Genomic DNA, 13,295 nt, shown 5'->3' on the forward strand with positions numbered 1-13,295 from the left:
CGGCTTGTACTGTTGAGCTCGCAGTCCTTGATGACCTTTCTTCTCCATCATCGTCTTCCTCGCTTCCAACCCCGCGGCATGACTGTATGTACAACGATGTCCGCGCCCCCCAAGTAAAGTGCGTTGGAGGCTACTCGATCAGTACCGCCACAGATCCTATCCACGCTATACGCAGTTTCATTGTAGATGACGTACAAGTGCTTGTAAAGCTGAAGAGTGACCCTTCATGAGGGGCAAAGATATGTAGGACTTCCCATACGCCAAGTGCGACCGGAAACAGAGCGTTATGATTTTCTAACTGTAAATTGGAACGAATGAATACATTGTGATCGGCCGAGACGAAACCATGACGCGCGCGGGACGGGCGATGATGAAAACGACAGTACATGCCGCCGAGCACATCGAATATGGCAGACCGAACCTGTCATTCAAGAATCGACGGTGCATATGCCATGATATCGTACTCACAGTCGTAGATCATTGATTATGAGGATGAATTGTAGGAAGTTGAAAAATTTAAAGATGGCATTGATCGCACGAACACGTCGTTTGTACTTTCCCTAAATGTCACCCGCGAGCCGAATGCTGCACACCCTCTACCACTGGCTGCAGTGATTGCCCAGATCCAAACGATTTCAGATCATGCTCGTGTGATCACTAATCACAGTGGTGGCTACTAGTATACCGACTTGCATTCCCGCATTTGTCCGGCTCGACGGTCTGTACTATCGAGTTGAACTGCGCACCTTCTAACACTGGTGTGGAGGAACGATACACGCGGGAGGTTTTACGACACGCTAGAACAAAGGTACGAGTCTCAGTATTCGTTTCGAATCTCTATTAACAATTGTTTGTACCTAGAACAAAGGTACGACTAGATGTACGTCAGCGCTTGCGCTCGAACGTTACAGTGGGACTTGTACTTACGTCTCAGTATTCGTTTCGAATCTGAGACGTTTCGACGAAAACAGCGTCCTCTTATACGGTGAGTCTGCCAGCAATAGCTTTGATGAAAAATATATATACTTAAAGAACGAAAAGATTGCCGACGTTGACACGTCGTCGACGTTCTCCGTTTGGAGACGCTCGCACTCGATGTGCTCTATTCTTCGGCCGTATCGTCCTTTCCTTTCTCAGCTCTCTCTCTCTCGGCCTTACTTCCCTCGGACACATCGGCTCTCAACACTCCCCCTCGAGCGTTATCCAAACACATCAATGTCCTCAACCTCTGGAGTCGGGGACGTGCCAATGGCTTCGTGAACGCGTCCGCGACATTGTCGTCACTGGGGCAGTAGATTATCTTGAAGGTACCGTCCTTCACGTGGCCGCGTACGAAGTGGTATCGCAGGTCTATGTGCTTGGTGCGCGATTGGAATTTTCCCGTCGAGACTAACGCTATAGCAGCTTGGTTGTCGCAGAAGATGGGTGTGGGGAGGTCTTGGACGTCGTAGAGCTCGCGGATGAGGAGTTGCAGGTAAAGTACTTCCCTTGCCACGCTGGTCAACGCTATGTACTCAGCTTCAGCTGTTGACAGGGCTATGATAGGCTGTTTGCGCGCGCTCCACGAAACGGGGCCTCCATGGAGCAGTACGATGTACCCGCTCATGGAGTGCCTATGTGGCTGCGATGCCCAATCGGCATCGACAAACGCCTCAATTCCTCCCTCGCTGGATCCCAACGTCAGCTCATAGTCTGCGGTGCCTTTCAGGTACCGCAGGGCGCGTTTGGTGGCCTCCCAATGGGGTCTCCCCGGATTCCTCATAAATTGCGACAGTGTTGCCACCGCAAAAGCGATATCTGGCCGGGTACTCGTAGCTGCGTACATTAACGAACCGATCGCGCGTTGATATGGTATGTCTCGCATAGCTTGGAGTTCGGCGTGTGTTGCAGGGGACTGATCTATGGAAAGGACAGTACCTGGTTCCATGGGCGTGTGCAGGACCTTCGCGTCCTCCAGGTGGAACCTTTCGAGGATCGTCTCGACGTATGCCTTCTGTGAAAGTGTCAAGGTGCGTGCTACGCGGTCCCTCGTCACCTTCAGCCCCAATAACCAGCTCAACTCCCCTAGGTCGCTAATCTCGAAGTGCGCGCGCAGCTCGGACTTAAACCGATGGATATGGGATATATGGTTGGCGGTGACGGCCATGTCGTCGACAGAGACGGTGATGACGACGTGTTCGCGCGAGGTGCGTTTGTAGAAAACGGCTTGATCTACTTTTGACCTGCTGAAGCCCATTTCATTGAAGGCTCCAGCTAGCTCCTGCGCCCACTCATATCCTGCTTGTTTGAGTCCAGGTAAGCTTCTTTTCAGCTTCAGTACCTTCCCTTCCTGACCATCCTTCAAGTATCCAGGGGGCGCTCGCATATATATGTCCTCCTGCAGACTCGCATATAGGTACGCACTTTTAATATCGACTTGGTGTATTTCCCAGTCGTGCTGAGCAGCCATCGTTAGGACTGCACGTATTGTGCTCATATTGGCCGTGGGGGCGAAGGTTTCGAAGAAATCGACCCCGTACTTCTGGCGCTGCCCATTTGCAACTAGGCGCGCGCGAAGCTTCAGCTTCTCGCCGTCCGGCCCGCGCTTTGTGGCCAGGACGTAATGGCATGGGATAAGGTTTACGCCTCGAGGTGCGTCTACGATTTCCCACGTACCTAGCTTCTCGAGTTGACTGACTTCGTAATTGATGGCTTCTTGCCACTCTGCAGCGTCTGGGCCCTTCAAGGCTTGTTGGAGGGTCGGTTCTGGTTGGACGGCGGCCAATGCTAGGTGAATATGCGCCTCTTCATCCAAGAGGTCGAGTTCTGACGCTTCCAACAGGCTTTCCATGGTTAGGGCTGCCGTTTGGCCCTCATTCAGCGCCGCATAGTACCCTGGGGGTGGTCTTACCCTCGTCGACCTCGCTTCAGGAGTAGATGGTTGAGGTTGCTGGGCAGTAGACGGTTGAGGTTGCTGAGGAGTAGATGGTTGAGGTTGCTTAGGAGTAGAAGGTTGAGGTTGCTGAGGAGTAGATGGTTGGGGTTGCTTAGGAGTAGAAGGTTGAGGTTGCTGTGGCATGGTGATGGGCTGGACGCTACTAGGTGAGTTATTATTACCGTTGCCGCTGTTATGTTCGTTGACTACAGCAGACTCCCCCTCGTCCGGCATACCATCGGCTGCCAGGATCGGCGTGAAGGTCACATTCCTCTCCACCGAGACACGCCGTCTGCCGGGCCAATACACCCGGTATCCTTTACTTTCAGCGTCTACCCCCACAAAAACTGCCTCCTCCGCCCTCGCCTCCAGCTTACCAGCCTCCAGCATATGGACGAAGACCCTGGCCCCAAATTCATGGGCCTGCGACAAGTCCGGCTTGGACTTGCGCACCAACTCGTAGGGCGTGCTACCTGGGATCGCCCTTGAAGGTAGGCGATTCTTGAGCCAAGTGGCGTAACTAACGGCCTCGGCCCACAGGTACTTTGGCATATCTCTGCCTAGGAGCATTGCTCTCGCATGCTCGACGAGTGTCCGGTTGAGTCGTTCGGCGACACCATGCTGTTGGGGTGAGTCGTGCACTGTTAGCTGCCGCTCTATACCTTGCTGACGCAAGTATTGATCGAACTCGGCGCTCAGATACTCTCCTCCTCTGTCCGAACGGATTTTGCGCACGCGCACACCTGGTGATTGACGGGCCACCCATGCCTCATAGGACTTGAACGCGGTAAGTGCGTCACTCTTTTGTTTGAGGAACTCGAGTCGCGTCTGCCGGCTAAAGTCGTCCGTGAAACTGACATAATATTTACAGCCTCCCAAACTCGTCGTCTGCGCCGGTCCCCAGAGGTCCGTATGGACTAGTTCTCCGTATGTAAGTGCGCGCATCTTCGTTTCTCTTGGGAAGGACTGCTGAGCTGACTTAGCTTTCACGCAGACTTCACAGAACTGGATGGCGGGCGCCGGATCTATGTCTATGCCCAGGATTAGGCCCTTCTTGACTGCGTCAAGAAGGGCCGCATGTGATACGTGCCCTAGGGCACGATGGACATCATTGATGGTAAGCTTTGTCCTGGCGACGTTGGCACGATGCTTACGGTCGGACGTTACAGCGTAAAGTCCCTGGACTTGGGGTATTTCTGCGATCGTCCTTCGTTCGGGGGGAGCAGACAGTATCCTGCACATTCCTCCTTCGAACAGCACGGCCAAACCGGCGGAGGCGATCTTATTGGTGGAGATAAGGGTAAATGCCATGGAGGGGGCATATAGGACGTCTTTTAGCGTCACGGTCGTTCGTTTCGAGCCCAACGGTAAGTCCATCCTCACGTCTCCTCGTCCTGTCGCATTGACAGTAGCTCCATTCGCAGTGTATATCTTCTGCGGGGCGATCTCGACGAAGGATACAAATTTTGCCCTATCCGGGCAGAAATGAGAGGTCGCGCCGGAGTCTACTATTGCTCCTCGGCGCTCTGGAGGTACGTCCATCGATTTTGCTATGACTGCGAGGTCTGACGTAGCGAAAGCGTAGTTGTCCTTTGGCTCCGGCTCTTTGGCTACATTGGCACTTTGTTTTTGGGTGCGTCCTCCTTGTCTCTGCCGTTGATTCGGCCCCTGACCTTCTTTTCCTCCACCTTTTCGCCAACAGTCACTCTTCCAGTGGCCCTTACGATCGCAGTTCGTACAGACTGCGTCGGGGTTGGATTTTGGAGCCGAGCTCTGCGAGCTTGTGCTCCTCCCTGCATTTGTTCTCGCGGAGAGCGCACTGTTGGTCCCGCGTTTGTTGGGACGTCGTTCGGTGAGTAACCGGTGCTCGTATTCCTCTGTGATGATGGTGATGAGTTCGTAGGGCGAGAGGGGAGTTTTCGTTATCTTGGCCGCTGCGTTCATCGACGACAGTAGCGGCCGGTAGGATTCAGGTAAGGACCCTAGGATGATGGCATGAAAGTCCGTATCAATGACGGCTACCCCCATTCCAGCTAACGACTCCCTCAGGCGCAAAAGCTCTGAAAAATGAGCCTTGACGTCACCACCTTCTTCGCACCTCGTCTCCTGGAGCCTCCGTCTCAGATCTATCTGGACGAGTTCGGTTTTGCCTTCATGTATGTGGCATATTTCCTTCCAGATTTCGGACGCGGATGCTAACTTTTGGACACGTAACAGCAGCCGATCTGTGATCGTGCAAAATATTTGCTGTTTTACGAGTGAGTTCTTTTGTTGATACTCATCGGTCTTTGCGTCGAGCTCATCGATTTCTTTCTGCGTAGGTGTTGTACCATCCGGCTTCGTAACGGCCCCCGTAGAGCTCTTTACGAAAGGCGTAGGCTCTTTAGCTCGTCCATCGGTATATCTCGTAAGTCCTCGTGCACCTATAGCCGTTAACGTCCTTTCCTTGTAGGTTATCCAGTTCGAGCCATCTTCGGCGAGCTTCGGGATGTTAAAAAGGTTTGAATTGGTGCTGGGAGTCGACAAGTCCATGGAGGAGACAGGGCTCATAACCTGTGGAGGAACGATACACGCGGGAGGTTTTACGACACGCTAGAACAAAGGTACGAGTCTCAGTATTCGTTTCGAATCTCTATTAACAATTGTTTGTACCTAGAACAAAGGTACGACTAGATGTACGTCAGCGCTTGCGCTCGAACGTTACAGTGGGACTTGTACTTACGTCTCAGTATTCGTTTCGAATCTGAGACGTTTCGACGAAAACAGCGTCCTCTTATACGGTGAGTCTGCCAGCAATAGCTTTGATGAAAAATATATATACTTAAAGAACGAAAAGATTGCCGACGTTGACACGTCGTCGACGTTCTCCGTTTGGAGACGCTCGCACTCGATGTGCTCTATTCTTCGGCCGTATCGTCCTTTCCTTTCTCAGCTCTCTCTCTCTCGGCCTTACTTCCCTCGGACACATCGGCTCTCAACAACTGGCTGCAGTGATTGCCCAACCATTCTGTACGCTTAACAATGTGGACCCCCAGTTCGTGCATTAATCGTCCATTGATTTCCACAGGCAATTGGACGAATCTGATCGCGTTTCTCCGGATGCGGCATATCAAACGCGCTGTGATTGACTTGCCTCTATTTGTATAATTAGTGGAGATTAAACAATGAATTGACACCTGCCCACAACTTCGTGATATGTGGTTGAGTGGGGCCAATCACTTAAATAGCCCTTCGACTCTGTCTCGTCTGCCTCTCAATGTTGAACAACACACTCGTCATTTTTACTGTCCATCAAGAACATATCCTCTTTCCTGTCGATATTGTTTGATAATATACTCTAATGGTAGATCACCTCTTCCATCATTTACTTACTTACTAATGATCAACCAGACCGCGATCCCGAAGCATTCCATCACATCCCGACTGTTTGAAATTGCCCGTCCAAAAAGGCAGTCGCATGTCCAGTACTATGGATATGCGGTTTCTCAGGAATGGCTGATCTGGTTTTCGAAGAAGTTCAGACCGGAAGATCGCAACGACATGGGTGTCACGTCAAAACAATACTTCGAAGGCCTTGCGAAGCTGGCGAACATCGACGATTTTAGTTGGAAACATTGTTTCGATCCAAACGGTGGCTCGGTCAACGATGAAGAACCCAAGAACATTCCGATCGACACCGTCGAGGTGCTCTATGTGTGCTCAGATGAAGAAGGTTCTATTCAGAAGTGTCCTGATGAGGAAAAGCTCGAGGTCATGACGGCGTTGCTTGGGCATGGACCAAAGTGGTGGGCGGGTTGTTCTCGTTGATATTGAACGATGGGTTGGAACGAGCTGCGCAGCATTTTCAAAGCGTCATTAGTACATAAACCTTCTCCTGTACGATTATATACATATACCATATATCTTCTGTCCAAAATACAACTTTGTTTAGCGAAGAACTAGCGGTCGCCAGCGCTAGGCCAGAAGCCCGCGGGTTCAAAGTTCACTGACTCCCACACAAAACGAATGGTATGCGTAAATGCATCTCTCCATTGGAAGTCAGCCCTCTCTCTCAAAAAAAAAAACCTGTCAATAGGCGTGCTTGAAGCACGTACTGTGTATGTGACCAGCACAAGCGGAATATAGTGGGGTGCAGTGAGGTTTAAGACCCACTACTTGAGGTAGCAGGAATTATCACACCGAACAATGTGGTCGGAGGACCATGGGACAAACATCGTCCTATTTCGAACGACGCGCGGAAGCGACAGAACTGAGTTGTATATGAACTGACGTGTTATATTTGAGGTGGAATTCCGTACATTGCCACCAGATGTTTAATTTAAGTACGGAAGCAAAGATGTTTGGAATAGGCTAGTTGTCCGACTGCCTGTCAGTCTCGTTATCATCCAAACCGCGCTTCCATGACAGTTTCAGAGCTCCCGGTGGGTCGCGAGGGCTGCTTAGAGTAGTGAGAGGCCAGTTCGAGACAATGGAGTTGTGTCAACAAACAAGGATGGGGTTGGATCTATCGAAGACGCGCGTAGTGTGTAGAGTGGCGAAGTCTGATGGTCGAGAACGGATCGAGGCAGTCCACTGAGAAGTACTTCATTAGCCCTAGCCAGACATACACGACCGTACATACAGTCATGGCGTGCGGATAAGGGCGAAGACCATCGGGGATGTCGATCAGGGAGTAACGAAGGACTCGGAACGTTCAAGGTGACGAAATTGGGAGAGAAAGGTGGGGACACGAGGGATGTTGTAAGTTAGGCATATAAGTAGTTTCCTTGAGAAGTACTTCATTGAGTACTTGCACACTACTGTAGATGCAATCATACCGTGTGGATGAGGGGGAAGGCCAAAGACGTCAAGCCAGGGAGTAGCGAAGGACTCGGTACGTTCAAGGCGGTGACACGACCGTACAAACAGTCATCCCGTAGGGAAGGAAGCGAACATGACGAGGAAGAAAGCGGAAGGACGCCTATGACGATGAGCTCGGCAGTATAAACCGTCGAGTCCGTGTGCAAGGAAACTGAAGGTAAAGATGAAGGAAACTTGTATAGTAACTTGGATTGGCTAAATGACTCAGGCTTATGTAATAATACCGCGATCGGGAAGATCGTTTATCGTTTATCGATGCGAAGTGGTAGCTTGCGAGCACAAGATAAGTCAGTCTACGTTACGAATTTGTTTCAATGCAGCTCTTTGAAATCAGCAACGTACCACGCACGCAGACTCGGATCACATTTTCGCAGGACAAGATAGACGACAGCATATACTACTACATATCGATGTACAAAAAAAAAACTTCTATAGTAGACGCAAACTTATATTCTATAATACACTGCGGGATGTACTAATACATGTTTCAACAAATCATCACCCGCCCGTTCCCGATCACCAGGCAGCCCAATCATAGTAGTGACTCGCTGATATAGTTGGGTAAGATATGGAAGGACTTAACTCTTCAACGTCTCCCGTCAACACAAGGCCTACGTCCTTAAGTTGCTTCAGCTTCAGGAACTCCGGTTGTGTGACCGGGGAGACCAGGATGGACGTGATGGAATGGCGGGGTATAGTTGCGTCCGCATCCAGCAACAGAGCTGCCAGCGCGTTTGGCGTGCGAAGTAGCGATAGATCACGCAGCTCGGAGAAAGCAGACATGAAGATGCTGAATGCAGTGACGCTTGCATGAACCCTATTGAGCGACAATCGCTGAAGCTTTGGAAACAGCATGCTAGTTCTGCTGACGGCTGCCGGGTGCTCGCTGAAGCCAGTTGCACAGTAGCTGAGGAGATTTTCAACGTTTGTGCCGGTTTCGCTGATAGTTCGTGGAACGACGGGATTTACGTCCTCGATGGAAAGTGCGACAAGGTTTGGGGCGTCAAGGCGACTGAGTAGCGCGATCAATGAATCCGTCTCGACGTACCCCACGTACCCCAAGTGAAGCTCCTCAAGCATCGGAAGTGACACGACACCGCGACGGTGATATGGCTGCGAAAGAACCGGCCCAGATTCCCGAATGACAAGTCTTCGCAGCAGAGGACACGCGTTGATTATCGCTGAAAACTGATCAAACGTTGGCCTGAGAGTTCTGTCGTGGTACGAAAGCTCCAATGACTGAATGCAGTGACCCACACCAAGGGTACGAAGGAAACCTGCCCAGTTCAACGGAACACCAAAGATATCCACGTGTCGCAGTTTCGGGAGGGAGTGACATGGCGCAATGGTGTCTTGATCAGACGCGCCAGTCAAGACGGCGAACGGGACACTATCGAGCTCCATAGGAGGGAGGAATTGTTCTGCATGGGCGTGGTAAAAGTCGTTGGATCGCTTGAGCTTGATGAACTCAAGGCGCGAAGCTGCTGAACCACTTCGAGTCGGGTTGTGCGAGCTGAGAAGTCGAAGTGCAGCACAAAGCGGCTTTAAAGTATCGCTGATGACCTCCAGCGAACGCCATCGGTCCATCTGCAGGAACAAAAAGGCGAAGAGGTGGGGCAAACAGTCTGCATAGAGTTGGCTGGTTTCAGTGGAGGACGGAGACATGCACCTGAAGGTAGAGACGTTTAGACTTCCTTGAGCTGTAAATAAGGCGAACGTCTTACCCTATCAATTCACGCGATTTTGGATCGCGAGCGTCGATGAGGATGTCCAGCGAGGAATGTTTCGACCGCGTGATAAAACTCGACAACTGATCAAAGGGTTGTTGATGGAAGGTGAATACGTGATTGGGATGTGATCGGACGAGCGCCTTGAGATCGATACTGAGTGTTGACCATAAGGTCGGGACAGATATTGCGAGCTTTCTCCAGCGGGAGTTCACGGACGCCAGTACAGTCGGTAGAGTTACACTTTCAGGACTGAACGCGCGTCCTTCTTCAGAGTCACAGTCGTGTGTGGCTAATGTGAATATGTATGACAGTAACTCCACTGGAAGGGACTCGATATGACACCGTGGGACGACCTGGGAACTCATGGAATGATGGTAGTCGCCTGTGAAGCACCGATAATCAGTACAAACAGGTGAATAGTGAAGGTAAGAGCACGAACAAGAGTAAGCTCGGATGAACCGATGAGTTAGATTTGGCAGCAGCTATGGATTGACGCGTATAATGATACGGTAGACGACGTAGAAAGCGAGGAAAGTGCGCGACAGTACAAACTGTTTTAATGCGACAAGTTGGTGGAAAACGAGTGCAGATTGATCCTTGGAATTATAAGGGATCGATGACAATGAAGTTTGGTGTGTGAAGTGAAACCGGAACGCGACAATAGAGGGTGGTGACACGCGGGATTTAAACTGAATATGTGGATCAGGACCACTGAAGTTTAATCGAAAAAGCCGAGGACAAGATGGAGCTAGTGACGATAACAGTACAAATATTTCACTCAAGTAGGGAGGTGAATGGGTCGGGCGACGCTAACGACATTATGCACCGCGGAGGAATCAACAAACGGCCGAGATGAGTTTTTCAATTTTAAATAAAGTTAAATTGGTATAGTACAGCGTTCTGTCATGTAACGGCAAAGACGGGGAGAAAGGAACGCGACGATGACCGATTGAAGTCGGGAGGGGTAAGCGGGCGACGAAAAACGACACATGACCGTACACGCAGTCGTGCGGCGTAAAGCGTAAATAAATAGTATGATAGGACGTCCATCGTGGACGTTGAACCATGGAGTAAGAAGACTAGGATCATCGAAGTGAAAGAGCATCGAGCATTACGACTCCGAGCTCGACGGTAAAAACCGTCGAGCTCCAGGCGACGAAAGCTTCGTCATGTTTTAATCGTCATCCTTATGAAGGAAAGACACGACGATACAAACCGTCGTGCCATAGCCAAGGGAGATGGACGCGATGGTACATACCGTCGCGCCAGGGGAACAAGTCGAAGTTCAAGGAAGTAGTAGCACAGTAGATTAGTCTGACCAAGTGCATGTGTCACGTGTCACGTGTGAAATTATTACATACGATGAAATCATTAGGTAAGTTATTTGGCATTGTTGGGCTCTTTGCATCTCCAAAGTTCCAAGTCCATTAATCCTCACTAGCATACGTTTAATTTACCTTCACTTTTCCTTGCACACGGACTCGACGGTTTGTATTGCCGAGTTCGTCGTTGTAGGGGTCCCTCGTTATGCTCGCTTCCTTCCCCACGGCACGACTGTTTGTATGGTCATGTCCCCGCCTTGAACGTACCGAGTCCCTCGTTACTCCCCTAGGTCCTCATCCTTCTCTACATGGCATGACTGTTTGTATGGTCGTGTGCATCTAGTTCGAGTTAATGGGGACTAACTCGAGCCATTCTCGACCATCGGACTTCGTAACCCTACCTGAGACCGCGACCTGCTCCAGTCTCAACCGCCAATCCACAAGATTTTTTGAGCATGCGGTTTGTACTGTCTAGCTTACTGTCTTCGATCCCCACGATTCTTCGATCCTCCGAGCGACACGGTAGGTACCGTTCGTGTAGCTCATTGAACCTTCCTGCGTACGTGATATCGACAAGTTAAACACGCGTGCTTTCTACATCTACATCTACCTTGCTGCTCTGGGGCGAACGAATAATTCAACTTGACGCCTTTGTTTATCTTCTGAATGTTCATCTTTGTCGATCTCCCCACCTGCTGGAGCCAGCTCCATGAGCTTGTCTGCCAATCCTTGGAGCAATCTGATGTCATCTGTGGCGCGTCCGTTGTTCCGACCTTCTGTCTCAACACACGGGTATTCGTCGAACATCATGGCCACTTTGAGATGTTGGGAAAAGGGGTCGGCAGCAATATCGCATCTGTTTTCAGGCCTTACCGATTCGGTTCTTCAAACGATTATCATGCGCACTTCCGATGCTGTTCCTCCTTTCTATGACTCGGAGCCCAGTGCCCCGCCACCCTTTCCTTCGATGCTCACGGACCAGCTTGAGCTATTTGGCAAAGTCCATCGTCCCTCGACCACACTTATCGCTGATGAAGTCCTGGTTCCTAAAGCTAGTATCATTGTTCCCATTATAAGGGCGTCGTCCACACCCGCCCCCGAGTCTGAACTTGCAAAGCGGTCGCTGAAGCATTCTGATCGCTCCTTCTCCCCATACTCAACGAAGGTCGCTTTCACGCGTTCCGATTCTCAAACTCCTAAGTCCTTGGATTCAGCGAGCTCTTCGGATTCTTTGTCAGACAGTGACTCCACGACTTCAAGCGTGAATTTATCAGAAGATTCGAAGATTCCTAAACCTGCTGGCGAACCTGGGCGCCCAGGGCGTGGAGGGTACACACTTCGTGAGGCTTTGGATTGGAATCCAAAGGCCTACGCGAAGTTCAAGGTTCGCCGAGCGTGCCCTCAGTATTGAAAAGCGGCTAACAAATCAAATCCCTAAGAAATATATGCACAGGCTCATTGAAGATCACCTTGACACGACAAAATGTGCTTCTGCCCAAAGTGCTGCGCTCTTGAAAGTTGTGTGCGGCAAGGTGACACCCGCCACCAGTCTCGCTTTTGTCAGTGATCTCATGGTGTATTAGGCTCTCCACGAATTCCCGGACCTTGAAGATTATAGCAACTCATGGCCAGCAAACGACATGATTATGACACGACTGAAATACACGTCGGGTCGCGCTAGACGAAAAGAGGGAGAGATGGCCTTAGGCAAGAGCAAGAGCACGAGGCGTCAACCCGAGGCATAACATATCTACATAGAACTGAATCGCATCATGGATGAGATACCTTAATTCACAAGAGTGCGAGACAGACAAAGCAACCTGCCCGATTCGCAAAGTCAGTAAGACCGCAACATTGACAAACCCTGCAGTTTCCCTCACGGCATGGTCAGGCACTGGACGAGTTTACTAAGTCAAACTCAGGGCTCAATTAATGCGATTTTACTTCACGTCATGGATCTTGGTTTCGGCGACGCGACGCGCTTTCTAATCCAGAACCGAGCGCACCCCACAGAGACAGAAGAAGCGTAGCTATTGTTTCTCAGAATGAAGCAACTATGACAACACTGGGCCTATATCACCGCCCGCCTTCCCAAGTTACAAAGCCGCTGTAAACAGCGCTATGACGCAAGTCCTGGTAATCTGAACCATATTTTGTTGTTGTTTGTCAATAGTGACCGAAAAGTGAGTATCAGACGACCTTGACGTTTGTTGTTCGTCGGTCGGAGTAACTGTAAATTAGAAGCAAGTAACATGCGACGTCGTCGGGACACAATAGCTATGGATTACTATCCACGTTGGTTTCAGCAGGGCGACGTGCTTTACTTGGAACGTTGACGATGAAATCGGGAGAGAAACCCACCGGCGATGTGGGGGTAGTGGCGTGTTATGGTTATGATGAGATTATCTGATGAATACAAATTCTTTACTTTCGAGATGCGTAAACGTTGTTATTCAGAGGAAACTTGGA

General features: G+C 50.5%; 3 protein-coding genes across 3 annotated transcripts; 2 read left to right on the forward strand and 1 right to left on the reverse strand.

Annotated features, from left to right (window-relative positions):
- Nucleotides 1-6,292: 6,292 nt before the first annotated feature.
- On the forward strand, nucleotides 6,293-6,903 carry F5891DRAFT_988062 (uncharacterized protein; the record flags this gene model as incomplete). Its single annotated transcript, XM_041377974.1, has 2 exons — nucleotides 6,293-6,699; nucleotides 6,846-6,903. 2 exons carry the CDS (start codon nucleotides 6,293-6,295, stop codon nucleotides 6,901-6,903), a joined length of 465 nt encoding a protein of 154 aa, XP_041216951.1.
- A 1,387-nt stretch (nucleotides 6,904-8,290) lies between these two features.
- On the reverse strand, nucleotides 8,291-9,869 carry F5891DRAFT_1219281 (uncharacterized protein; the record flags this gene model as incomplete). The annotated part of the gene is made up of 2 exons (XM_041369381.1): nucleotides 8,291-9,443; nucleotides 9,499-9,869. The coding sequence occupies 2 exons, from the start codon at nucleotides 9,867-9,869 to the stop codon at nucleotides 8,291-8,293; spliced, it is 1,524 nt and encodes a 507-aa protein (XP_041216952.1).
- Nucleotides 9,870-11,634: 1,765 nt separating this feature from the next.
- Nucleotides 11,635-12,571, forward strand: F5891DRAFT_1199594 (uncharacterized protein; the record flags this gene model as incomplete). The annotated part of the gene is made up of 3 exons (XM_041368776.1): nucleotides 11,635-12,210; nucleotides 12,266-12,358; nucleotides 12,410-12,571. 3 exons carry the CDS (start codon nucleotides 11,635-11,637, stop codon nucleotides 12,569-12,571), a joined length of 831 nt encoding a protein of 276 aa, XP_041216953.1.
- Nucleotides 12,572-13,295: the final 724 nt, after the last annotated feature.

This window comes from Suillus fuscotomentosus (assembly GCF_016647785.1).
Source record: "Suillus fuscotomentosus strain FC203 chromosome Unknown F5891scaffold_195, whole genome shotgun sequence".
Classification (NCBI taxonomy): Eukaryota; Fungi; Basidiomycota; class Agaricomycetes; order Boletales; family Suillaceae; genus Suillus; species Suillus fuscotomentosus.